Raw genomic sequence first — 27,173 nt, 5'->3', positions numbered from 1 at the left:
GAGCGCGGCAGGGCGAGGCGGGAGCGGGGGCGCGGGCCTGGCCGCGGGCGGGGGTCGCCTCGTGCCGCCGCCCCCCTGTCGACGGGCCGGGCCGCGGCGCCGAGCGCGAAGGCCGGGCTCCCGGGGCCGTCGGCCATGGGCAGGAGCCGGAGGCGGCAGCGGCAGTGGCGGGCCCCGCGGGCGGGGAGGCACTCGGCCCACGGCCCCTAAGGGCCCCCGGCTGCCCGGCGCGCCCCCGCGCCTCCTGGGGGGCCGTAGCCAGGCAACGCCCGGCGCGCCTGCCCATCCCCCGCTGCCCTTTTTTTCCTGGCCGGGTGCGAAGGAGCATGCCGGCGCCTAGCCTCTGGCAGCGAAGAGTTAAGCAGAGGGGCGTGGAGCTGCCCCCTCCTTGGGGGCGTGCCCCCCTCCCCCGCTAGGTGGCCCGCCCCCCGCGCTAGGATATGGACCCCGGCCCCGGCCCGGGACCAGAGGTCCCGCGCATGGGCCAGTGAAAGGTGTGTTCCCGTTCCCGCTCTCTTCCTTCCCTCGCCTGCCAGCACCATGGGATGTAATATGTGCGTGGTTCAGAAACCGGAGGAGCAGTACAAAGTGATGCTTCAGGTAGGGCGGCTTGGCCTCAGGGGTGAGGGGCAAAGCCCCGCCAAGCGATTGAACAGACCCCGTAGGGAAGGACAGGTGGAGTCGGGGAGACGGGCGTGAGAGGGCAGTAGGCATCGAAGAGGAAAAGGTAGGGAGCCAACCTCACCCTCAGATTCTGGGGTTGCTGGGTGTTGGCGCTCCGTGGGAACCAGCCACGGATGGGGGAGCTGGATGGGGGTGGGGGTGTGAGGCGCAAGACTTGGGTGCCTGAAGAAGATTGGAACACAAGCCCTGCGTCCAGATCAGCCTGAGATGAGAAGTTGGGTTTGCCCGGGGTAGGGTACGCTTTCGTCCCGGGACTTGTAGCCGGGAGGCACGGCTTGGCCGGCGCGGGATGGAGGTTGCATAGCAACGGGCTGGATTCCTGGCACACGCTCTCCCAGCTGGACCCAGAGCTAAGGTAGAGGCCGGGCGCCTACCATGCCTGGGGCTGCCGAATTCGCCGACGGGCCAAGGACGCAGAAGCCCTAAGGCACCGACGCCCGTCACTGTCCGGCCTGGTGGCTGAAAGGCCACTCCTGAGCTACTCCTGGGTTTGGCCCTGTCAGAATTGTGGGCTCCTGGGCCTTGGGCTTCTCGGGTGAGTGGGCGCCTCCGGGTTGGCTGTGCCTGCCGACGCTCAGCATGTCGGCCCAGGCTCTGGCCTCCTGAGACATGCAGGCTATGAACCTGGTGGTGAGCTGCGCGGAGCTGGAAACACCCGGCCGCGTGCTCACACCCCGAGTCCAGCCCCGCAGCCCCAAGTGGGACTTCTTTGCCTGTGCGTGGCGTGACTACGTGAGTGTGTGCCTGTGCCCCGTCTGTGTGTGCGCGGAGGTTCCCAGGCCCCGCATTTGTGTACTTTCTGTGTGCACCCGCCAGGTGTTTAGAGAAATGTATCCCTGATGGTGTGGACAGAGACTCTGTAGGGCTAAGTTCAGGGAGGTCAAGGTCAGAGGGAGTCGGGACCCAGGAACAGATGTAAGCGCAGACAGGTATGCATTTAGTAGCTCCGACCTGAACTTGTGGGTTTATTTGTCGCACTGGGGAGCAAGTGCATGCAGGAGAAGGTTGACTAGACAGAACCAGGAGGTTCCTAGACGAATAAGGGGGAACCCCAGTAGACATCGGCAGAATCGTGGTGGGAGCGTAGGGGGAGATTTGGAACGGATCAATTTATGGAGGTGGCTGCAGGGAGCTCAGCATTTGTGCTGGGAGCTTACTTGGTTCCTTTGGCCTCCAAGAATAGGAGGCGGGGGAGGGTGGAAGTAGGGGTGGTGTGCAAGCTTTGCCCCAGCCTAGTGGAGCTTCTGGTCCCCTCTCCTTGGCTCTTCCGTGGAACATGCGTGGGGCCCTTGCTTCTCCCAATTGCTGCTTTCCACCTTCTTCCCTCTGCTACACTCCCCCCTCTGCTGTTACTCTTCTCTTGTTTCCAGTTTGGAACCCTTGCCAGGCCATTGCCATTTCCCCAGTGGGATAGGGGTCTGCAATGACCCAGATTGGGACCAAGAGGACATTCTGCAGAATCTTGTATTCCCGGACACCAGATGGGAGGTGGGCCTGGCTGGTCGGTTGATGGGGACTTGGGATCCTCTCCTTATTGCTTCGTTTTCTGGAGTCCCTCTGTTAAATGGCAAGCCATTCTAGCCCATCTGTCTTGACTTTTTTGGAGAAATTTTGGTGAAGCATTTGATGTAAAACTGGTCTCATGTAACCCCAGGCAGCACAATATTTATCAATTGATAGGCATTTGGGTTGTTTTCACCTTTTGGATGTTTTTTGTTTTTGGTCCTAAGGATTGAATCCAGGGGTATTTTACCACAGAGCTACATTCCCACTCCTTTTATTTATTTATTTATAATTTTTTAAAATATAAAGGAAAAAGTAATCAATTCACCAATGATATGATCCTAATATATAGAAAATTCTAAGAAATCCACTAAAAATATTAAAACTAAAGAGTTCAGCAAGGTTTCAGTATATAGGATCAGTGTACAAAAAGCAACTGTAGGAGCTGGGAGTGTGATGGCACATGCCTATAATCCCAGCAATTCAGGAGGCTGAGATAGGAGGATCACAAGTTCAAGACCAGCCTCATCAATTTAGCAAGACCCTAAGCAACTTAGTGAGACCTTGCCTGTCTCAAAATAAAAAATAGAAAGGGCTGGGGATGTAGCTCAGTGATAAAGCACCCCTGGGTTCAGTACCCCATACCCCCTCCCCCCAAAAAATTTACAGCTTTGGCCTGGGATGTAGCTCAGTGGCATCCCCAGCACTGCAAAAAAAAAAAATTGCAACTTTATTGATATACAATTCACATACCACACAATGCATCCTTTAAAAATGTGTAATTCAGTGTGTTTTAGTACATTCACATAGCTGTGAAACTGTCACTGCTATCTAATTCCAGAACTTTTTTTGGGGGGTGGGTGTGGTACTGGGGATTAAACTCGGGCACTTGACCACTGAGCCACATCCCCTATTTTGTATTTTATTTAGAGAGAAGGTCTCACTGAGTTGCTTAGTGCCTCACTAAGTTGCTGAGGCTGGCTTTGAACTTGCAATCCTCCTGCCTTAGCTTCCTGAGCTGCTGGGATTATAGACAGGCATGCGCTACAACCCTGGCTTAATTCCAGAACATTTTTATCACCTTATAAAGAAATGTTGTACCCATTAGCAGTCACTGTCCCATTTCTTCCCCAAACCTCCCAGCCCCTGGCAACTATTCATCTCTTTCTCTTCCTGTGGATTTGACTATTCTGGGCATTTTATATAAATGAAACCACATAATATATGACCTTTTGGCCAGGCGCAGTGGCACATGCCTGTAATCCCAGCGGTTTGGGAGACTGAGACAGGAAAATCACAAGTTTAAAGCCAGCCTCAGCAACCACGAGGTGCTAAGCAACTCAGTGAGACCCTGTCTCTAAATAAAATACAAAATAGGGCTGGGGATGTGGCTCAGTGGTCTAGTGCCCCTGGGTTCAATCCCTGGTACCCCCCCAAAGAAACCATACACACACACACACACACACACATATATATATACACACACACACACACACACACACACTTTTTGTGTCTGGCTACTTTCATTTATAATGTGTTCAGAGTTGGTACATATTATATCACAGACCAGTGCTAAATTTCTTTTTATTGCCAAATATTTCATTGTAGAGTATGCAGCATAATAATATTTACCTCTTTATCAATTGATGAGTATTTGGGTTGTTTAAACCTTTTGGTTGTTTTTTTGTTTTTGGTCCTGGGGATTGAATCCAGGGGTGTTTTACCACAGAGCTACATCCCCAGTCCTTTGTATTTATTTATTTATAATTAAAAATATTTTTTGGTTATAGATAGATACAATACCTTTATTTATTTATTTATTTGGTGCTGAGGATTAAACCTAGTGCTTCTCACATGCTAGGCAAATGCTCTACCACTGAGCTACAACCCCAGACATTTATTTTTAATTTTTTTTAGTTGTAGATGGACACAATACCTTTGTTTTATTTATTTATTTTTGTGTGGTGCTGAGGATCAAACCCAGTGCTTCATACATGCTAGGTTAGGCAAGCACTCTACCACTGAGTCACAACTCCAGCCCCCCTTTTTTATTTTTTATTTTGAGACAAGATCTCACTAAGTTGCTGTTGCTGTCCTCAGACTTGTTATCCTCCTTCCTCAGCCTCTCAAGTCACTGGGAATATAGGAAGTATACCACCATAGCTGGTGACTTTCAGCTATTTTGAATAATGCTCCTGTGATTGTTGGTGGACAAGTATCTGTATCCCTGCTTTCAATTCTTTTTTTAATATTTATTTTTTAGTTTTCAGTGGACACAACATCTTTTATTTTTATGTGGTGCTAAGGATCGAACCCAGTGCCCTGCGCATGCCAGCGAGCGTGTTACCGCTTGAGCCACATCCCCAGCCCTCAATTCTTTTATATACCTAAAAATGGAATTGCTGGATCTTATGGTAATTCTTTGTCACTGTTTTCCACAGTGGCTATACCATTTTCCATTACCATCAGCAGTGCACGAGGGTTCTGATTTCTCCTGTGCTTGCTAGCCCTTGTGATTTTCTGGTTGTCTCTTGTAGCTATCCTACTGTGTGTGAAGCAGCATCTCATTGTGGATTTTTTGTTTTGCAGTCTGGTTTTTATTGTGCTGGGGATAGAACTCAGGATCTGCCCCTTGAGTGCTCTCCCTGAGCTACCCAGCTCGCATTGTGGCTTTGATTTACATTTCTGGTTGGCAAAATAATGTGGAACATCTTTTCTTGTGATTATTGCTTTGGAGAAAGATCTGTCCTTATATCATTGCCACATTACTCTGGTTAGTGGAGGCTTGTGGGAAGTTTTGAAATTAGGAAGTGTTAGTAGTTCAACTTTATACTTCTTTTTTAAGATTGATTATGGTGGGTTCCTTGAGTTTTCATGTGAATTTTGGAAAAATTTTGACAATTTCTGAAAATAAGCCTGAGATTTTGGTGGAGGTTATATTGAATGCAATCAATTTGGAGAGTGTTGCTCATATGAACATGGGGTGTCTATTTATTTGAGTCTTTAATTCTTTCAATGGTGCCTTGTACTTCCTATGTTACATTTATTCAAGTTATTCTATTCTTTTTTTTTGGTGCTGGGAATGGAACCCAGGACCTTATTCATGCTGGACAAATGCTCTACCAGTGTGGTACATATATAGCCCCTACAGTTTATTTTTCCCCCTTGTTACTGGTAATTGAATCCAGAGATGCTGTATGACTGCTATATCCCCAGTCCTTTCTGTTTTTTTTTTTTTTTTTTTTTTTAACTTTTGAGACAGTATCTCCCTAAGTTGTTGAGGCTGGCCTTGAACTTCTGATCTTCCTGTCCCAGTCTCCCAAGTCTTTGGGATTACAGGCATGTGCCACCATGGCCTGGTCCTACAGTTGATTTTTGTACACTGATCCTGTATTCTGCAATCTTACTTAACTCATTTATTAATTATAATAGTTTTTGTTGTTTTTCGTAGAATTTTCTATATATTAGGGTCACATCCTTGGCAAATAGAAATAGTTTTAGTTTTTCCTTTCCCATCTGGGTGCATTTTCTTTCTCTTTTTTTCCTTGGTACTAGGAATTGAACTCAGAGGCTACATTGAATTCACTGAACTGCGTACCCAGTCTTTTTTTGTTGTTGTTCTGGCAAGAACCTCCAGGATAGTGTTGAATAGAAGTGGCCAGAACAGACAGGTATCCTTGCTTTTTCCTGATCTAAAAGGGAAAAAATGTCCCTGGGAATTGAACCCAGGGGGCTGTATCCCTGAACTACACCCTAGTCCTTTTTATTCTTTATCTTTGATTTTGAGACATGTTCTTGCAAGTTCGTGAGGCTGGCCTCAACTTTGGGATCCCCTTGCCTCAGTGTCCCAAGTCACTGGGATGATAGGTGTGTGCCACTGTGATTGGCAGCTGTGGGTTTCTCATAAATACCCTTTTTTCAGACTGAGGAAGTTCCCTCCTGTTCCTTGTTAAGTGTTTTTATCGTGAATGCTGCTTGATTTTGTCAGATGCTTTTTCTCTGCCTATTGAGATGATTGCATAGGTTTGTTCCTTTATTCTACTGATACAGACTGTTGCGGGCCGTAATGTTTTGTTTCAGAACTTAAAGGCCATTTCTGTTATTCCAGTCATTATCTTAGCACATTTAATCAATGGAGGCAGAGCCACTTCTGAAAAGGAGGATGAGTGCATGTTGATTTAGGAAGAGGAAGTGGTTGGGTTGCCCAGGGTGGAAAGGTGGAAAACGGGGTACACCAGGCACCAAACAATAAAGCCCTTCCCAGAGCCTTTCCTGTGCCACTGCTTGCTACCCTGTCCTTCCTCTCCCTCAGTGGATCTGACAACCTGTCTTGTTGTGAATCTAATCATGTCCCACACTCTGCTGACCTTGTCTCTCTGCCTCTTTGTTGTCCCTGTCAGTTCAGTCTTTGTAAACTTGGTATCCCCCTGACTCCACGACTTCAGGCATGTGAAGATACTCATGAAATAAATCCTGATGAATGGAACTGTTCTGCAGCACATTGCACTCATTCCTCATGGTGACTGTCCAGCAGAGCCTTGGGTGTACCTATCCTTCTTGCAGTACAGGAGGATAGGGTGGGCTGAACCAGGACACCTGTCTTCTCCCCTCTTTCCACCTCAAGACAAGCATTCTTTTTCTTCAGCGCCTACTTGCTGAGCCCCTGCTCTGGCAGCCACCATCCCTGGTGCTGGGGATCTGACAGGGGACACATTGCCCCCCCTCCCAGCACAGATATTTGGATTTTTCTGTGCACTGCTGTATCCTTCCCTGGGGAAGTGTAGTCACTGAGGAGGGGAATGGAGAAGGGTCAGTGAATTTTGACAGCCATCTTCTGGACAGGGTCACCCTGCTTTGTACCAATGACTCAAGATTTAAAAATGCTCCTTTCCTTACTTTGCAGTTCTAAGGACTGTCTTATTCATTGAAATAAAATTCTGTGGTGACAGGAAGCACATCAGTGGTTTCAGGGACAGATAGAAAGCATATGGACACCTTTGGGAGTGATAGCAATGACCACTGTCTTGGTGGTGATGGTCTCACAGGTGTATAGACAGACATACATGAAACATTTCCAATTTTGCACTCCAAATATGTGCAAAATAGGTTATTACACTGCAGTGAAGTGTTAAAACCACGAACCCAAAGGAGACTGGTGTGTGAGCTCAGCTCAGCACTAGGGCCTGAGGGTGGCCTGGGTGGTCTTTGTTCTCACCTTCCTTCTACTTTAGTGCAGTGTGGTGATAGGAATGGAGGAGACACCCTGGGGCCAAACTGTGACTCTGCCCCTGGCTGAGTTGTGGGACCAGAGGCAAGCCAATGAATGGCCCACTGGCTTGGTGCCCCAGTTTCCTCCCCTGTTAAATGAGCATGAAGGGAGCATTTGCTTGAGGTGGTTGTGAGGAGGGAAGTGGATGGCGTTTGCCTGGCAACACCTACTACTCTGCTCTGGGTCCCCCTGGATCCCAGTGAGTAGAGGGTAGAGTTGCTGGCACTAGCACATGCAGTTGGCCATTAAGGATTGGGAATTATGTATAAACATGTCACAGTTAATTGTCCAGTGACAGAAGAATATCCAATATTATTCTGAGAGGTTTTCCAATATGAAAGAAAAGGGAGAAGTAATACAGGAAAAAACTTCCAAGTTGTGAAGTGTAATGTGCAAGTTGGGAAAGAGACAAGTGTGATTGTGAGGCGCTATCCTCCTTGCAGTACAGGAGGATAGGATGAGAAGTCTCCAGCTCTGAGGCTTGCCAAGATGTCTTCTCTTTCATGGTGCACTCTGTCTGTTCCTTAGTAAAGTACTTTGTAGATGATATCATTCTGATTATTGTTACACAGACAGTGCCCTTGGCCATCCAGGTTAGTTTGAGGTGGTATTCTCAGTGGCTGAGCCACATGTCTAGAACACCTGAGGTGCCCCTGCCCTGCCCCCAGGTGCTGAGGATTGGACCCAGGTCCTTGCACATGCTGGGCAAGCACTCTGCCACCAAAGACTGACCTCAATGATGACTTCCGGCTTGATTGGCCTTGTAGACGCGTACCTCGTGGGACATTCTTCTTTCCTCTATGCTACTGGGGCAACACTGTGGAGTATAAAGAGCCAGCTGTTTCCAGGGAAGGGGGATCTCAGCTGACCCCTGGGCCAGCACCATGCACTCAGCACTTTGGGAAGCAGAGACGGAGGAGAGATGCTTGGGAGCACCTGACTGGTTTCTGAGCTGCTGTGGGTGTGCAAGTACGCATGTACCTAGGCTCCTCCAGGGTGCTCTCAGGACCAGGTTCCACCCTCTACCCTGAGACACATTCTGATTCAGCTGTGGGGGGTGGCGCTGGAGTCCACATATCTCATAAGGTCTCAAGTGGAGTGAGGTGCATGTTGATGGCTGCTGATCCCAGACCTGGGGTAGGAACTTTGGGTAAATTAGTGGAATCCCAAATTACATCAATATCACTGGGAAAGTGAATTTTTGTGTGTGTAGTGCTGGGGATTGAACCCAGAACCTTGTGCATGGGAGGCAAGCACTCTACCAACTGAGCTATATCCCTAGCCCAGAAAAGTGAATTTTTAACAAATAAGGGACAAGGCCTCACAAGAGACCTTTTGAATCAGGAATTCAGAACTTCCAGAGGACATTGCCTAAGTGGGGCTTCAAGGGACATGACTTATTCTTCTGTACCATGTGCAAGTAACTGTCCCTCTTTTCCTACCACCCAAACTCCTAGCAACACACAGGAGCTCTTTTGGGTACCCTACCCCAAATAACTAAACAGGCCTTGCAGGTACAGCCCCACCATCCTTCTCTATCTCTCCTCTGGTTCAGGGCAGAAAGGGTGGGAACAGAGATGGATAGGGAGGAGGGTGATGATGTGGCTTGTCCAGGCAGCTGTAATTCGTGATTGGGGATGGGGAGCAGCTACACCTTTCTCTGGGCTGACAGATGTGAGTGGAGTGTACAGCTGTGTTCCTGCTAAAATTCTTAGAAATGAAGGCATTTTGCAGCCACCAATGGAATGATTCATTCAGACAAGTGTCATTGCTGAAGGTAAAACCATTAGCTGTGAGGTTGTGGGGAGAACAGGAGACTACAGACCTGACCAAATGGAATATGTATGCTCCTTGATTGGGTCCTGGATCAATAGAAAAGTTATAAGGTGTTAGTGGTATACTTGGAGAGATTTGGAAGTGGCTGTATCTGCTAAATAGCATGATAATGGTGCTGTGCCTCAAGGAGAGGGGGAGGAATGGTGTCTTAGTTTCAAATGCTTCTGCAAATGTGTGAGTAGAAAGCCCTAAAAGGGGCGTGCAAGAATGTGCACTCTGAAGACGTCTGAGTAAAGGGAACATGCAGATGTTCTAACATTTCTGTGGGTTGACAATTTTCAAAATGCAGAGATGGGAAAACACGAATGGGGACTTCTACTGGGCGCCACTGAAAGGAGGAGTGCCAGAGGTTGCCGTTTGCACAGGCTGCTCTTGCCTGGACTTTTCCTTCTGATGTTTGGCCGATTTGGAGATTCCCATAACAGTTGTCTGGGCTCAGGGAGCCTAGAGTCACACCGCTTCCAGGACACTCCCTGCGCAAAGCTGAGAGCCAGCAGCTCTATTGGAGTTCATGGCTCCCCACCCCCTGCAGAGTGTAGATTCGGTTTCTTTATTCTCCAGCCTCAGTCTCCTAATCTGCCCAGTGGGGTAAAGAGAGTGGAACTGTGGCACTAGGAGGCCCCCTAGAAATGATGTAGCTCCACATGTTATCCTGTTACCAGTGAGAATGAAAGAGACGTTCTTCAGGCCACACAGGGAATCACATGTGTTGCAGGGTTCCTCAGAGCAGGACTCTTATTGTTTTTTTTCTTGGCCTCTCCTCTCCTTTTATGTTCCAGAGGCTCAGGACCAATCCTGCCCTACAGCACTCGGTGTATCGAGGACCGCGGGAGGGTCCCTGGAGCTGGCCCTGGAATGGAACCCAGCAACGGGGCTGGGGTGGTGCTGGGGTCAGGTAGGATGGCACTCTTCCGCCACCTGTCTAACCAGACAGTACATTGGGGGACCAATGTGGTAGCTGTTCCGGCTACCGCTGCCTGGTAGCTGTTCGGGCTACCACTGCCTTAGCGCCATCGCTGCTGCCGCGCGCTCTTTGTCTGCGGCTCAGGGCCCAGGAGGCGGGGCCAGCGCGCCTGGGGTCCCGCCTTCCGTTGCTCACAGCGTAGTGGTGCCGCACCCCACTGGGGGTGTGCCCCACAGAGCCCCTGATCCTCAGACAGTCGCGACTCCGCCACACCCATCTGCAGCCAGGGCCCATCTAGCCCTCATCGCTCCTGACCCAGATGGTTTCTTACCTGCCCCCATGTTCTCTTCACCTTCTCAAAGTCTTGGTGCCTACACTTTTCCCTGGCTGTCTTTGACTTTAGGGATTTTTCCCCCCCTCTACTGATCCCATCAGCATTTGGACACCATATCTCTGAGCTGTCCCCACCCCATTCTATGCACAAGCGTCCAATAGCTCCGAAAGGCTGGGCCCCTCCAGGTTGAGCTTCCCCACCTGCTTTCATTCCCCATCCCAGGCAGCACCCCCAACACATCCAGAGGTCCATTCTCCACCATCTTGCACCACCACACCCCATGCAGACTCTCTTTCTTACTGACTTCAGGCTGTGGTCTTCCCACCCTCAGGGGGCCCCAGGATCCTCCAAGAACCTCTGCTTTTGCCAACACACCTTCTCTGGGTAATCTCCTCATGATTTCAAGTCAAGAACAATTCTTAGCAGGGAGCAATGTCGCTGCCTATAGTCCCACCAACTCAAGGAGGCTGAGACAGGAGGGGTGCAAGTTCCAGGACAGCTGCAGCAACTTAATGAGACCCTGCCAACAAATAAATAAATAATAACAAACAAACAAATAAATAAATAATACAAAATAAGGCTATGAACATAGCTCAGTAGTAGAGGGCCCCTGGGTTCGATTCCCCATACTGAAAAAAATCCTAGTTGAATTTCACAACAGTGGACACAGGATACTGGATTAGTGGCTTAGTTAGGTGGACTGGAGCACTGCACATGTCTACAGGTCTTGAGAACTTTAACCTGGACATAAAAATTTACAATGAATAAAACATGCCCATTTCCCAATTGAGACAGAAATTTCTGTCCCAATTCTAATATTTTCCCTTCCTCAAACTTCCTCTGTCCTGTAACAACACCCCTGGTACCTGTGGACCTGGGCAGCAGGTTTTTTTTTTTTTTTGTCATTTTGCTGGTACCAAGGATGGAACCCAGGGGCCTCTGTTGCTGAGCTACATCCCATCCCTAGCCCTAGGTCTCTCTTAAGTGGCCAGGCAATTTGCAATTGTCTTGCCTCAGCCTCTGGAGCTGCTGGCATGACAGGCATGTACCACCACATCTGCAGTTTATTTTATTTTATTTTATTGTGGTAAAGCATGCATAATAAATTTTATTGGTGACATTTCATACATTCACAATGTTGTACAACCACTACTGTCTCCTTCCAGGACACATTCATCACTAGAAAAGGGAACCCAGACCCATTAAGCGGTCACTGCCTGCTCCCCCTTCTCCAACCTCTGGAAACCCTCATTCTGCTTTCTGTCCCTGTGGACTTGCTTGTTCTGAACATTTCATTTAAGTGGAATCACACAGCATGTGGCCCTTTGTGTCCACCTTCTTTCACTTGCATAGATGGTTTTCAGGGTCCACCATTTGTAGCCTGCATCAGAACTTCATCCCCTCTCGTGGCTGGCTGGTATTCCACTGTATGTATGGACCACATTGTGTTTATGCATTCATCTGTTGGTGGACATTTGTGTTGCTCCCAAGTCTTGGCTATTGTGAATACTGCTGCTTTGAACATTTGTGTACAATTTTCGTGTGAATGCCTGTTTTCAGTTCTTCAAGGATTGCTGGATCTCATACACACCCTGTTTAACCTTTTAAGGAACTGCCAGACCATATTCCTCAGCGGGTGGCTCCATTTTACCCTCCCACCAGCAATGTGTGCGGGCTCCAGTGTCTCCACATCCCCTCAGTGCTTGTTGTTTTCCTTTTGTTCATCTAACCATGCTAGTGGGTGTAAAGTGGTCTCATTTGGGTTTGGATTTGCATTTGCATTTCCTCAATGATGAATAATGGGAGCATTTTTTCCTGTGCTTGTTTGGAGTCATTTTCTAGTCCTCTCTGTCCCTTGCCCCTAGCTAGCAACAGTCTGCTTTTTTTGGTACCAGAGATTGAACTCAGAGGCACTTGACTACTGAACCACATCCCCAGCCCTATTTTGTATTTTATTTAGAGAAGGGTCTCACTCAGTTGCTTCATGCCTTGCTGTTGCTGAGGCTGGCTTTGAACTTATGATCCTCCTGTCTCAGCCTCCTGAGCCCCTGGGATTACAGGGGTACACCACTGTGCCTGGCATCACTCTGCTTTTAAAAGACAAACTGACTTTGACCATGTCCTGCCACCTCCATGCCCACCCCCACCCAGGGCCAAGCCATTATCATCTGTGCAGGATGCTACAGTCTGTTCTCCTGGGACAGTCCCTGCTTTTCCACCCTAGCAGTGCTGGCTCCTTGTCTCCATTAAGGTCTCTCTTCAGGTCTCCTCTCCCAGAGGCATCCCTGACCACCATCCACTCCAGCATTTTCCCTTTTTCTACTCCTTGAACTCTGAGCTCAGCCATCTGAAGTGCTTGCTTCTTTCTTTCTTTTTTTTTTTTTAAGAAAGAGTGAGAGGCAGCAGAATACAACAGACACCAGAATGGCAATAGGTAAATCAATGGATGTGTAACCGATGTGATTCTGCAATCTGTATATGGGGTAAAAATGGGAGTTCATATCCCACTTGAATCAAAGTGTGAAATATAATATATCAAGAACTATGTAATGTTTTGAACAACCTACAATAAAAATTAATTAAAAAAAATAAAAAAATATAAAAAAATTGTTCTATTAAAAAAAAAGAAAGAGTGAGAGAGAGTGAGAGATAGAGAGAATTTTAATATTTATTCTTTTTTTAGTATTTGGAGGACACAACATCTTTGTCTGTATGTGGTGCTGAGGATCGAACCCGGGCTGCACGCATGCCAGGCGAGCGCGCTATCGCTTGAGCCACATCTCCAGCCCGCTTGCTTATTTCTTGCAGGGTTCCACTTCAGACTGGCTTCCCCAAGTCCTGGAATGTCTGTCTTAATCATAGTTATTTCTAGTTATGCCAGTGTTTAGATGACCTTAAGCTCTGAGGTCAGGGGCCCACCATGTTCAAGAGCAGGTGCTTTCCTCCTTCTGGGATATCCTGACTTTCTAGAAACCTACGGGTCATTGTGTACCTCACTTCCTGGGCTCTCTGCCACCAGACTGAAATGCAGCTTTGCCTCTGTCCCCCTCCTACCTTCCATCTCTACTCCTGGGGATGTCTCTGTTATGTATCTGCCGAGCTCAAGTTCCCTGCCCCCAGCCAGAAGCATCTGTCTCCTCCCTTTAGCTACTTTCAAATCTTTTCCTTTTAGGGGTGGAGTGGGGACAGGTTCTGTCCAGAAATCACTTGTCCTTGACTCCCTGAGGGTATGGATTGTACTCTCAGAGCATGGGATTCCTAGCAGGTACCCAACTCCCGCTATAGGGGCCTAGGGCCCCACCCCTCCGCCCCTGGGGGCCTCCTGTCCCCTTATGCCCCACAGTGGGCTGGGGGACGCCAGGGGCCACACCACCCTTGGCCACCCACAGTACCCTTTCTGCAAATCTTACAGGGACAGTGGGGGTGATGAGTAGAGGAGGGCAGGAGTGGCTCAGACCTGCTCCATGTTCACGCCCTCCTCCAGCCTTCCAGAAAGAATGAGCTTCCCAGCCTTCTCTGGGGAAGGCATGGGGCTTGCTGGGCCACCTCTTCTGGGATAGAGTGAGAACTGTTTTGTTTTCCTTTTCTACACCTACGGCCCTTGGGGCCTCTGTCCCCCACCTACCTCCCATACCTGTTTCCCAAATTGGGATCACATGGACCTAAGACAGCTCTTTGCTTAATATTATCATTGTTATCATGAGAATAGAATTTTCCTGGATGCTTTTTTTTTTTTTTAGTTTGTAAACATTTATATTTTCCTTTCTTTTTTCTTTTTGGTACTGGGGATTGAACCCAGGGACACCTAACCACTGAGCCACATCCGTAGCCCTTTTAATTTTTTTTCTTTTGAAACAGGGTCTCGCTAAGTTGCTGAGGCTGGCAAGTTTTTTAATTTGCCATCCTCTTGCCTCAGTCTCCCCAGCCACTGGGATTATAGGCATCTGCCACAGTGCCTGGCTAGCATATTTTCAAAAATAATGTGGCCATGTTTATATAATATTTGGAAAATAGAAAAAATCTCCAATGTTTTTACTCCCCTTGCACAATGATTTAATATATCTGCTCCCAGCTTCTGTCTATACACATGTGCACTTGCACACACAGTGCTGGGAATGAACCCATGTCCTCTTAGATGCTAGACAAGTGCGTTCCCACTGAGCTACAAAACCTCATACAAGAATGTTCGTAGCAGCAGATGGAAACAACCCAAATGTCCTATAATCTGATGAGTGCATAAACAGAGAGATCTGTCCATACAATGGGACTTTCTTTTTCTTTTGGTACTAGGAATTGAACCCTGAGGCATTCTACCAGTAAGCTACATACCCAGCTTGTTTTATTTTTTTTATTTTGAGACAGCATCTCTCCAAGTTGTCAGGCTTGATGAGCATGTTTGAGGGCCTTTATAGTTACTGACAGATTACTCTCCAGAAAGTTGACTTTCTGGGGTAAGATTTTACTTTCTGGTGTAAGATTCTGACTGATAGTGTGCTGAGAAAGGGTGATGGGCTGGGCTGAAGAACACTAAGTGCCGTAGTATCTATAGGTGACCACTTCTGTTGACCTGTGGAGACTGAGCTTCCAGAAAACCCAGGGCAATAAGGGCTCCCAGGGTGCAAACAGGAGGCAGCTGTCTGTCCCTAAGCAGAGTATGAATACCATTTGGGCCCTGATTCCTGCAGAGGATCTCTGCTGAGGATCAAGTCTCTGTTCAGGGCAGTTTCCAAGGTGATAACCAAGGACTCTGAACTGAACTGGACCCATCTGGGCAGCAAACCAGGAAGGAAACAGACCCGGATGCTGAAGAATCAATCACCCAGGGGAGACATAAAGTTCCCAGGCAGGATGGCGGTATGCTAACAGGTGGCCTCACTGTCTCTGCATGGTAATTGCCAGGGACTTGATCTTTGTGCTCCTCTATGTCCTTAGTGTAGTGTTTTGAGTATTATTATTTTTTGGTACTGGAGACTGATAGCAGGGGTGCTACTCTCCCATAGAGCTCCACCCCAAGCCTCCCCTTTTAATTTTAAGATGGACTCACTAAGTTTCCCAGACTTTTCCTTTTTGATTTTTTTTAATATTATTTTTTTTAGTTGGACACAATACCTTTATTTTTAAATTTTGTTTATTTTTTTAATTTTTATGTGGTGGTAAGGATCGAACCCAGCACCTTTCACATGCTAGGTGAGTGCTCTACCACTGAGCCACAACTTCAGTGCCCCCCCCAGGCTATTCTTAAACTTGGGATCCTCCTCCTACCTCAGCCTCTCAAGTCACTGGGTTATAAGGGGTGCATCACATTGTTATTGTTATTTGCAGCCCTAGGAATGGAACCCAGTGCCTCACACATGCTAGGCAAGGGCAAGCGCTCTACCACTGAGAACCCCAGCCCCATCCATGAGTCTTTGGAAACATTTCTTTAATAGTTTTTTTTATTGACAATGTCCTTGATCAGCAAGTCCCACTCTCTCTGTGATAGAAAAAAAGTGGATTCCTTCTGTATTGTTCCAAAGGAGGCAGTTTTGCACTTGATGAAGGGATCCTTAGAATTTATAGACATGAGCCACTCTCCCCACACTAGATGTGCCCCAGGGAAAGCTATGTGATTCTTTCTGCATATGAAAATAGCCAGGCTCTTGCCCTCAGGGAACCTTGGTCTTGTGACAAGGACTCCTTGGGACTTTGTCATAGGAGGCCTGGTGCTCTCCATGCCCATACCAAGCCCTTGGATGTTTACTTTGACTTAGTTTGGATACTCACAGGTCAGGAAGAGTAGTGTGGGCTGTCTATCCCTCTAGAGATGGCTCACATTCTGTCTTGAATACCTATTTCTTGCTTTTACCCCAAAGGTGCCTCTCTTTTGAGATTGCCCCCACTCTCCCTTGAATGTGTATCTATTTAAATAAACCTCTGGCTATGCCAAAAAAGCCAGTTGTGGTGGCATATACCTGTAAACCCAGTTGTTCAGGAGGCTGAGGCAAGAGGATGGCAAGTTAAAGGCAAGCCTCAGGAACTTAGTGAGGCCCTGTCTCAAAATAAAAAGGGCTGAGGATATGACTCAGCGATTGTATGCCTCTGGGTTCAATCCCTGGTGCCAAAAAAAAAAAAAAGCTTAGTGTGGCATGAATTGATTTGGATTTGGCCCTGTAGGCCACTTCCAGAGGGACAGAAGGTACCCATGATAAGGTACACTGGGCACCAGGCACAGCATGGAGGGAGAAGATAGGAAAGTGACACAGGCTGTTGATGGTCTTAGCCTGGAAGCCAGGGGAAGAGGTGACATCCTGGAAGGAGAATAGCCACCCTCACTGCTGTACAGACTCACACTGTCACACGGCTCACTTATACCTAGACCTCACTCCCCACCCCCACTCACAGTCCTACCACCTATTCTTAGTCCCAGAGCTCCACAACCCATGGGGGTATCCTCCTCCCACTTGTCCACAGCCCTCACTACAGTGAGGAGGGGGCTTCCCCAGTTGGCCTCTGGTAGCCTGAGATGCTGTGTCTTCATGTGGCTCATCTGTAAGACCCCTCCTGACAGAGAAGACAACTCCAGCATGGGTGTCCTGAGGCCTCCTGGACTTGCTTCTGCAAGCACTGACCCCCAGACTTGTTTTGGACCCTGCTGGCCTCCTTCCTCACTGTTCTTTGAAGAAGGTGTTCAAGGTGGACCTGAAGCCCTTTGTTACACCATCCCTGCTGTTCCTCCCTCCCCTCCTGGGGGGATGCCACATGGTTACTCCCATTCAGATTTTCTTCTCTTTATGCTATTACCTTAATAGTACATGTGGTTTCTCTAAACTGCATGTACAACTTTGCTGGCATGTTTTACCACTATACTATTGAGCAGCCTTTGGGCTGCTGCATCATTTGCTGTGACAGCGGAACACACATTGTCTTAGCCATGTGGCTAGCACCCAAGGATCCTGAAAGGCACATCCCATCTCACTGCAGCACTGTAGAGCATGGCTGATTTGGGATGCCTTTCACTGAATGCCTGTTGGCATCTTTGGCCAAGGTTCCTATCAAGTTGTGTTTTATTAATGTTTTGTAGGAACACTGATGAATTCTCCATAATATGTCATCAATTCTATGCTCTGAGCCTGTGTTTGAGGTGTCTCTTTGTGTCCCGAAGTCTTAACGACTCCTCCATTATTGTTTATTTTCATCTTTGGAGTTTCTTTTCATATATAGCCTAACACTGTTCACGGTCTTCAAGACAGATGGCTTGGTCTTGTCCATGAAAGTCTTTGATCCATTTGAAATTGCTAGGCGGGTCCTGCCCAGATAGCAGCAGGGGTGGTGTCCAGAATGCCTAGACATTAGCCTGTGGGGTGGCAGGAATGTCTAGGGTAAGCAGGCCTGGGTCTGGACACCTTTTTCTTTTTTACTGCTGGACACTCTACCTCTGAGCTCCACTCATGGCCTTGGACACCTTTTAGAGACCAGAGTGGTCCAGCAGGCAGTCTGAAGAGCAGGAACATTTCAGAACATGGCCTCACAACAGTTGGATCCATACAGGATAACAAGACCTGCTGCCATCAGCAAGTGAAGGAGCACACTGTGGCCTTCACTGCTACTGGCCCCATGTGTCCTTGGTTGGTGTAGTGCATAGTCCCATCTGGTTGGTAGCCCTTCCCTTCCCCAGAGGGGCTTATTTCTTTACTGTTACAGCTTGTCTCCGCCCTACCCACCCTCATTAGCTCTTGAGGCCCACCATGACCTGAGGAGGAAGAGAGAGAGGAGGCTTCAGGCTGCCATCCCAGATCTGCCTATGCTTAGAGCCTACCTGGGCTAAGAAAAGCCTGTTGGACTGTCACAAACAATTCTCTCTGATGGTGCCTGATCTGAGGTGCTGAGACTGTATGTGCTCAGCCCCCTCCAGCCCGCCCTACATGCTGTTCCCAGTGCCTGGGTCCAGTTTCCATAGCAACACTGCTGCTGGGTAATGATTCCAGGGAGAAACCACATTCCTGCGGTTCTGTGTCACCTGAGCATCCCACAGTATGTTTGTTGCCCTGCCCTGGGAATTTCAGGGAGAAGCCTCCCCCGTGAAAACCCTGAGAATAGCTCTGAGCCCTTCTGCCACCATGTTTGCTTTCACTCAAGGGCAGTGGTAAGCTAGCAAATGTTCCAAGACAAAAATAAAGCACCCAGTTAGGCCACTGGCCGATTTCCATGGTGTAAATGCTCCATTGTAGCCAATTTCAAGCCATCACCATGATGCCGCTTAGCAGGAGTAAGAGGTGTGCAGCTGTACACACGCCAGCCATCATTTAACATTCACTTCCAGACACATTGGATGGAAATAATGCCGAGAACAGAGATGACAGTAAGAGCAGTCAAGTAATTAGAAATTAGAAAGCCAGGAGGTCTCAGTCTTTAGTGCCTTTGTTTTTAATATCGTTCATTTAGTGGTACATTTCTACAGTTGAAATGTTGCTAATGGCTCTCTTTAACAACTGGCACCAGCCACTGCTAGAGGGCTTCAAGGTCATTCCTCACATCCCTGTCAAAGGCTCACTGTCCTGCACATAGCCCCTTCTCCAGCCTGCCTGTCTACTGTAGGTCCTCCTGCAGGAGCAGCACATTCTGTCCCACCTGACTTTCTGACACTTTCCCAACAAATACCTTCTTGGCTGGAAAGCTCTGTTTCTTTCCTTCACAGTCTTCAATTCAGTAATACAACTCTTCTTTTTTCTTTCTCTTTGGTTTTGGGGATTGAATCCAGGGGCACTTAACCACTAAGCTACATCCCCAGCCCTTTTCATTTTTTATTTTGAGACAGTCTTGCTAATTTGCTGAGGCTGTCCTCCAATTTATAATCTTCCTGCCTAAGCCTCTCTAATCAATGGAATTATAGGCGTAGACCACAGTGCCCAACTTTGCTACATACTTTATAGCATAACTAAAAAAAAAAATGATCCTAGTGATGTAAAGTACGGACCAAGCCAGTAGGGCTGGTGTGTAGGAGCTTTGAGAACCTGCACCTATCTCATGGTAGACATAAAGAAAAGACTAGAAAGAAATATGTCCACAGAGCCACAGCATTTACATTCCTGAGATGATGGGCAATTTTGGTTTTCTTCATTATGGTTTTCTTATTTTTAAAATATCTTTATTTTTTTAATTTACTTTTATGTGGTACTGAGGATTGAACACTTTTCAGAACATGAATATTGTGGGGAGAAGGGAGACCTAGAAAACAAATTATCTAGAAGGACATAATGAAATAGCAGAAAGATAATTGTTTGGGTTACATTGGCTCAGAAGTCAGGAGCCATCACTGAGGCTAGGAGGAGTCCCTGGGACACCTGGGCTTCCACTAGACAGGCCACCTTCCAGGCTACGGCTGTGATGTTGCAGCTACTAGCATGGGTGTGCACTCTTGGTAGCATCTCTATAGAAGGGTTCTTGCACATAAAAGTTGCAGCATACCACCTCAGGACCCAGTGCGCAGGGTTCTGCAGAAGCTGGCTGGGCTCTGGCCGGCCTTCTGCCCATGGTGCTTCACAGACACTCCTCGCTCTCTGTCCAGCTGGGATGCCCGCTCTCCTAATGGCTTTTCTCCCTTTCTGACTCTGCTTCCCAGTGCATCACCTTCTACCCCAGATTGCCCTGTTCTTCCTACTAAGCTGTTCCCAGTTCTACTTCTGTCTTGGGCCCCAGGCCTTGGCCTGGCATGGCCCCATCCTCCCCTATACCTCATTCTGGCTACTGACCTTCATACAAGTCCCTTCACCTGGCTGAGCCTCAGTTTCCTATCTGCAGAATGGAGGCAGTAACATTTAGGGGTCAGGACTCGGTAGGGGGGATCACATCAAGGACCCTGCCCAGAACCTGGCATGTAGCAGGTGCCCAAAAACCTGGTGGTGACTTTGTCAGGACCATTTTCTTGGCAGCTGTCTTAGGCCACCTTGCTATTCCAGGAGACTTCTAGTTTCAAGGACTTTTCTATTCAGCAAGTCAGTCACCACCATGAGGACATAGATCAAGTTCTAACATCTTCCAACTCCCCTCCCAGCAGACCCCACCCAGCCTTAACAAGTAGGCATCTGTTGATAAATCCCACCCGTTGCCAGGGTTGTCCTCCTGCCTTGATGGCTGAGGAGCACAGTGTAGCTGTTCATTAGGGTTGACTGGTGTGCTTCTGTTGTTAAGGAGCTCTCTGGGGGTCTTCTAGGTGCTAGTTCTGGCTTCAGTGTTGCCTGAAGGAAAAGTAGGTCCGGCCCTAGTGGGAGGGAGGACAGGAGAGTTGTGGATGGCTCCTTCTCAAGGAGAGACTGAAGGAGATTCTGGGGTGAGGACAGTCTACAGAACCAGTGCACAGACTCTAGGTCACCCTGGCTCTCAGCACAGCCCAGAAATCCCCAGACATCACTCATGGGGTAGAGGTTGAGAAGTGGGGTTTGCCTGAGAATGAGGGCATCAAGGGTAACCAGGACCATGCATGCAGAGCACATTCCTCAGTTGAGCATATTGGGGTGCTCAGGGTCCTGCTGGTCTTCCACCCTAGAGGGGAGGAGCCAGCCCTCGAGGGTTCTCATGGAGACATGTCTCTGCTGCAGGTAAACGGGAAGGAGCTCTCCAAGCTGTCTCAGGAGCAAACCCTGGAGGCCCTGAGAGCCTCCAAGGAGCCCCTGGTGATCCAGGTGCTGAGACGCAGCCCCCGCCTGCGGGGGGACAGCTCCTGCCACGACCTTCAACTGGTGGACAGTGGCACTCAGACCGACATCACCTTCGAACATATCATGGCGCTGGGCAAGCTGCGCCCGCCCACCCCACCTATGGGCATCCTGGAGCCGTACGTCCTCTCTGAGCTGTGAGTTGCCCTTAGGAGGGCCCTGGGCCCTGCCTCCAGAGAGGACATACTACCTGGGACAGCTGTCCCCATGATGCCCAAAGGCGTCACTGATGCAGCTCTGGCAGTGGCAGGGAGACTCCCACCTCCGCCTGCCTCTCAGGCAGGAAGCAGGCTCCTTGGCCTCCAGAGCCGACTATGGTACCTGAGGTCTCAGAAACCTCCAGGCCTCTAGCTTTGGGCTCAACAGCAGCTGGTGAAGGGGGCTGACCTGCCTGGACCTCGCTGCTCCTCCATCCTCTCTCCTCCTCTGCTGCCCCATTGTCTCTGCTTTTCACAGCATCACTCCTTGAATCTTCCTGCATCCCTTGTCTGTCCCATCCTTCTACCTGCTCTGAATTTCCTCCATCTCTTCAGCTTCTTTCTTTGGCCCGCTCAGAAGAAGGGCCTTTCATCCAGGCCTGGTGGCCCATGACCATGTAAGCGCTGACTCATTCTGCTAATCTTGGCCCAGGCTACAGGGAGGTGGTCCTGGGATCCCTCCTCTGCAGAGAGGTAGGCCATAGGGCTGTGAGCAGACAACCTTAGCTTTGGGGCAAGGAGGGCAGCCCTTAGAGGCAGAGGGGATGCCCATCTGCTCTGCAGGACTCCTGGCTAACTCCTGGGGATGCTGCATGAGTGGGGCCAGTACTGGGAGACAAATGGGGCACCTGGAGCTTTGGAGAAGTTTGTCCCTGTTCTGGGAGAAGAGGCAGGGAGAGCTAGGCATGCCTGGGTCCTCAGCATTGATCCCTGCTCACTCACAGTTGAGAAGCATTTTGGTCTTTCCATGGGTGCATACAGTTATAAGGAGGGGTTCTGGAGGAGGCTGTTGGGCTATCTGCCATGGAGAGTGTACCCAGCACAGGGCTCCCTGCTGACCAGCTAGGAGCTGGGGTTAGGGTGCCAGAGGAACAGATGGCCTGCCTGACCCCCACCTTCTCCTGGGCAGCCCCCCCATCAGCCATGAGTATTATGACCCGGCGGAGTTCATGGAGGGCGGCCCACAGGAGCCAGACCGTATGGACGAGCTGGAGTATGAGGTGAGCTGGCCACCAGGCCAGGGCCCGCAGCCAGCCTCAGGAGGTGGCACGGGATGGCTGGCTGCAGCCCTGCTCAGACCTGGCTCCTGCTGCCCCCAGGCGGCTGGGCCTCCTGGCTCTTCCCACTGAGCCCTCCCTGGTGTGTCCTTCCTGGTGCGCGTCTGGCCGAGTCAGGGAGGGCCCGGGTGAGGTAGTAGTGCATTACGTCTGTGTTGGTGAGTCCATGTTACACGCATGTGTGTGTCCCGTGCGTCCTGTGCATCCTGTCTGTCTTGGGCATTTCCTGGTAGGGAGACCACTGAACATGTGCACCATTTGGGATGGTAAGAGAAGGAAGCCCTCAAAGCCAGGGGCTGGACGCTCGGTTTAGGTGACTGGAGGGGAGGGCCAGGGGGTGCTGGGGGAGACAGTCTGGGCTGAGGCTGTCACTGGCTGCAGGCTTCCTTGCTCACACTGTCTGGGTCTTTCTACTTCTGCTTCCTCCCGTACCCTTATGGCAGGAGGTGGAGCTGTACAAAAGCAGCCACCGGGACAAGCTGGGCTTGATGGTGTGCTACCGCACGGATGACGAGGAAGACCTGGGCATCTACGTTGGAGAGGTATGGAGGCGGGTGCCAAGGAAGTTCTGGCATAGAGAGGGCTCTGATGCCACATGATCCCTGTGGCCTCTCCACACATCCCACCCAGGGCTCAAACACTGTTCCCTGGGCATCTCAGTGTGCTGCTGGGTGGTGAGGACAAGGCAGTTGATAGCTTCACTGGGCCAGTGAAGCAGTACTCTGCAGGAGACCTGTGCCCAGGCTTTGTTCTCCCACATTGTGGGGCTAACTCCCTAGGACTTGACAGAGGACCACCTCCCTCCCTCCCTTTGCCAAGTTTCTGTGTGTCCACCAGAGGGAACATGGCTCCTCAGCTACCCTCTGTTAGCAGTATCATAATAAAGCTAGTCTTCTGGATGGAAAAGTTTCCACTAGCCATGGAGCCTCAGGGTGGATTTTTTTTTTCATTCTGAGAGTAACCAGCTGCTTTGCTTTGCCCAGCTCTTGGTAAATAAAATAACAGACTTCCATGAAAAGAAGCACAGAGTTCTGGGGCATAGACAAGGGTGTGGGAGTATTGGGCAGAAGCTAGGGAGCTGGGGAAGTGACTAACTTGGGGCCCACTGCCTCTGCCTCTGCTGCCTGGAGCTTGGAAGCTGCTGCTCTGAGCTGAAATTGGAGCTTCACTTTGCTTTGGGGACCTCCAAGGTGAGGCTGCCCCTTCTCACTGAAAAGGGCACTTTAGGCACTGAGTCCCCAAGATGCACATGTCCTGCAGGTAAATCCCAACAGCATTGCAGCCAAAGATGGCCGGATCCGTGAGGGAGACCGCATCATCCAGGTGAGCATTTGCAGGCTTCCAGGTCTGACTGGAGGCCCTGCTGCACCCAATGATGGCCCTGCTCCCTCTCTTTAGCCCATACCCAGCTCTCACTGAGAGCCAAGACTGAGGCCAGGCAGCCTACTGTGTTCAAAACCTGGGCTGTGCTTCCTCTCCTCTGCTCAACCTCCCTTCCAAATGCCATGGCATCTGTGGACAGCTCCCCAGCCTCCTTTCCCTACATTCTCGGTGTCTTGTCCTTGGCACACACATGTCCTCTTGCATGGGCCAGACCATTCTCTCCCTGGCATCTTCTGCTTATTTATACCCTCCCAGAACTCAAATACGTGTCTTAGCCCAGCCAGGGCCCTGCCCCAAAGCCAGCCTTAGCATCCTTGTTGATTGTCCCCTGGCCTGCCAGATAAACGGCATGGATGTCCAGAACAGAGAAGAGGCAGTGGCTATACTGAGCCAGGAGGAGAACACCAACATTTCCCTGCTGGTTGCTCGGCCTGAGAGCCAGGTGTGTGTACCCATATTCAGGTGACCTGGGACTCTCAACATTGGGCTGGGACTACCCCATTTCTTGGGTTATTTGACCTAGAGGGGACCTGATGGGCATCTGGGGAGAACCTTGAAGCAATGGGACTAGCTTGAGCCTGTCTCTGCAGCTAGCAAAGCGGTGGAAGGACAGTGACCGGGATGACTTCCTGGATGATTTTGGCTCTGAGAATGAGGGGGACCTGCGTGCTCGGAAGCTTAAGTCACCCCCTGCCCAACAGGTAAGGAAGATCTATTACTGGGGAGAGCAAGAGGGAGAGAAGGGGGAAGGGACTGGGAGTGTGCAGGGTCTCCTAGCCTGGGCCAGGAGAAGAAACAACCCTGAAGCCCCTTCAGGCCTTTGGGGCCCTGAGTGTGCTTGTCTTTTTTACTCTAGCCTGGGAATGAAGAGGAGAAGGGGGCTCCTGATGGGGGCCCAGGCCTGAGCAACAGCCAGGAGTTGGACAGTGGGGTGGGCCGGACTGATGAGAGTACCCGTAATGAAGAGAGTTCTGAGCATGATCTGTTGGGGGATGAGCCCCCCAGTACCACCAACACCCCTGGGAGCCTGCGCAAGTTTGGCCTGCAAGGGGATTCTCTGCAGAGCCGGGACTTCCACTTCAGCATGGACTCACTGCTGGCAGAGGGGGCAGGGCTTGGAAGTGGCGATGTGCCTGGCCTCACAGATGAAGAGTATGAGCGCTACCGGGAGTTACTGGAGATCAAGTGCCACCTGGAGAATGGCAACCAGCTGGGCATCGTCTTCTCCCGGGCCTCTGGTAGCAATAGTGCTCTGGATGTCAACCGCAATGAAAGCCTGGGCCACGAGATGGCCATGCTGGAGGAGGAGCTTCGCCACCTGGAGTTCAAGTGTCGCAACATCCTGCGGGCGCAGAAGATGCAACAGCTGCGCGAGCGCTGCATGAAGGCCTGGCTGCTGGAGGAGGAGAGTCTCTATGACCTGGCGGCCAGTGAGCCCAAGAAGCATGAGCTGTCTGACATCTCTGAGCTGCCAGAGAAGTCTGACAAGGACAGCACCAGCGCCTACAACACAGGGGAGAGCTGCCGCAGCACCCCACTGCTCGTGGAGCCCCTTCCTGAGAGCCCTCTGAAGCGGGCCACTGCTGGCAACTCCAACTTGAACCGGACCCCTCCTGGTCCCCCTGTCGCCATCCCCTCCAAGGCTGCTCCTCTGCCTGGGAGCCCCGCCAAGTTCCGATCCCTCTCCCGGGATCCTGAGGTGGGCCGGAGACAGCATGCAGAGGAACGAGTCAGACGCAGCCCCAAGACGGGGGTGACCCTGGAGCGTGTGGGCCCTGAAGGCAGTCCTTACCTCTCTAGGCGCCACCGTAGCCAAGGCCAGGAGAGTGAGCACTACCATAGCTGTGTGCAGCTGGCCCCCACCCGTGGCCTGGAGGAGCTGGGCCACAGCCCCTTGAGTTTGGCTGGGGGCCCTCGGGTGGGTGGGGTGGTGGCTGCAGCTGCTGAAGCACCCCGCATGGAGTGGAAGGTGAAGGTACGCAGCGACGGGACACGCTACGTGGCCAAGCGGCCTGTGCGAGATCGGCTGCTGAAGGCCCGGGCCCTGAAGATCCGGGAGGAGCGCAGCGGCATGACTACTGATGACGACGCAGTGAGTGAGATGAAGATGGGCCGCTACTGGAGCAAGGAGGAGCGGAAGCAGCACCTGATCCGTGCACGGGAGCAGAGGAAGCGGCGCGAGTTCATGATGCAGAGCCGGCTGGAGTGCTTGAGGGAGCAGCAGAATGGCGATAGCAAGCCCGAGCTCAACATTATCGCCCTGAGCCATCGCAAAACCATGAAGAAGCGGAACAAGAAGATCCTGGATAACTGGATCACTATCCAGGAGATGCTGGCCCATGGCGCACGCTCAGCTGACGGCAAGCGAATCTACAACCCTCTGCTCTCCGTCACCACTGTCTGAACCGCCTGGGCAGGAGCCCAGCCCAGGCCCAGGGAGCCTCCCAGGCCTGGCCCTCACCCTCCCTTAGAATCTAGTGTGTGTCTGTGTGCGTGTGCACACTGTGCACGTACATACTCCTGTCTGTGTGTGTGCACAGGACTTTGTTGACAGAGAAGCCCCAAGGAGAAGGGACACTGTTGACAGAGAAGCCCCAAGGAGAAGGGACACTTCTTTTCTATCACCTACTTCCCTCTCCCCAAAAGACCATGTCAACAGCTGGTGTTGGGAGCATACCTGTAATGGGCACCCCTTTGTGTGCATGACATATATGCAGTGCTCTTGACATGTATATTTGGAGACAGGGAAGTTGGTGCAAAGAGAAGTGAGGTAGACTGTCCTAAGCACAGGAGAATGTCCAGCTTCGCCGCTGAGCGCAGCCTCTCTCGACCCCTGGGAGCTGCAGTTATTTGTAGACAGAGGCAACCCTGATTTTTGTGGTTTTTCTCCCTTTCTGTGCTTGCCAATAGTTGTTTTTCTGTTTTGTGGACCTGCTCTGGGCGCTGGCAGCTCCTTAAGGCAGCCTGACCAAGGTGGAACCCCACCCAGTGTTGATTGGGAAGAAGGTGGGGGGAGGAAGAGAGGGAGGGCTGGGGTGGGAAGGGAGGGGAGGGAATGGTGGGAGGAATGGGAAGCAGCTGTCCCATTGGCCTCCACTCTGTGGTGGGGAAGGGGAGTCTCTGCTATGGCTTTTGAGGCTCACTCCTGGGGGCTGCATCCTTCCCCAGTGACTGGAGGAGAATGAGACTGCAGGGACTGAGTGGGCAGTGTCCATCCAAGAAGAATTAACTTGAGCCCGCATTTGTGCCTGATGCCATCTGGAGCAGGGCCACTCTTTCTGAATGGTCTGAGGAGGGTGCTTAGATATCAAGGG

At 50.4% G+C, this 27,173-nt stretch overlaps 1 protein-coding gene across 2 annotated transcripts; it reads left to right on the top strand.

Annotated features, from left to right (window-relative positions):
* Nucleotides 1–265: 265 nt before the first annotated feature.
* On the top strand, nucleotides 266–26,855 carry Pdzd4 (PDZ domain containing 4). 2 transcript variants are annotated; one of them, XM_077106786.1, is made up of 8 exons: nucleotides 266–600; nucleotides 21,105–21,358; nucleotides 22,329–22,419; nucleotides 22,920–23,018; nucleotides 23,737–23,799; nucleotides 24,200–24,301; nucleotides 24,450–24,560; nucleotides 24,716–26,855. In XM_077106786.1, the coding sequence occupies exons 1-8, from the start codon at nucleotides 541–543 to the stop codon at nucleotides 26,261–26,263; spliced, it is 2,328 nt and encodes a 775-aa protein (XP_076962901.1). In that variant the 5' UTR covers nucleotides 266–540; the 3' UTR covers nucleotides 26,264–26,855. The 2 variants fall into 2 exon arrangements, with proteins under 2 accessions (XP_076962901.1, XP_076962902.1); XM_077106787.1 differs by lacking the exons at nucleotides 21,105–21,358; nucleotides 22,329–22,419 and having other exon boundaries at nucleotides 439–600.
* Nucleotides 26,856–27,173: the final 318 nt, after the last annotated feature.

Source organism: Callospermophilus lateralis, chromosome X (assembly GCF_048772815.1).
Source record: "Callospermophilus lateralis isolate mCalLat2 chromosome X, mCalLat2.hap1, whole genome shotgun sequence".
Classification (NCBI taxonomy): Eukaryota; Metazoa; Chordata; class Mammalia; order Rodentia; family Sciuridae; genus Callospermophilus; species Callospermophilus lateralis.
Note: the sequence above shows the minus strand (reverse complement) of the source record. Positions and strands in the feature narration are given on the sequence as shown.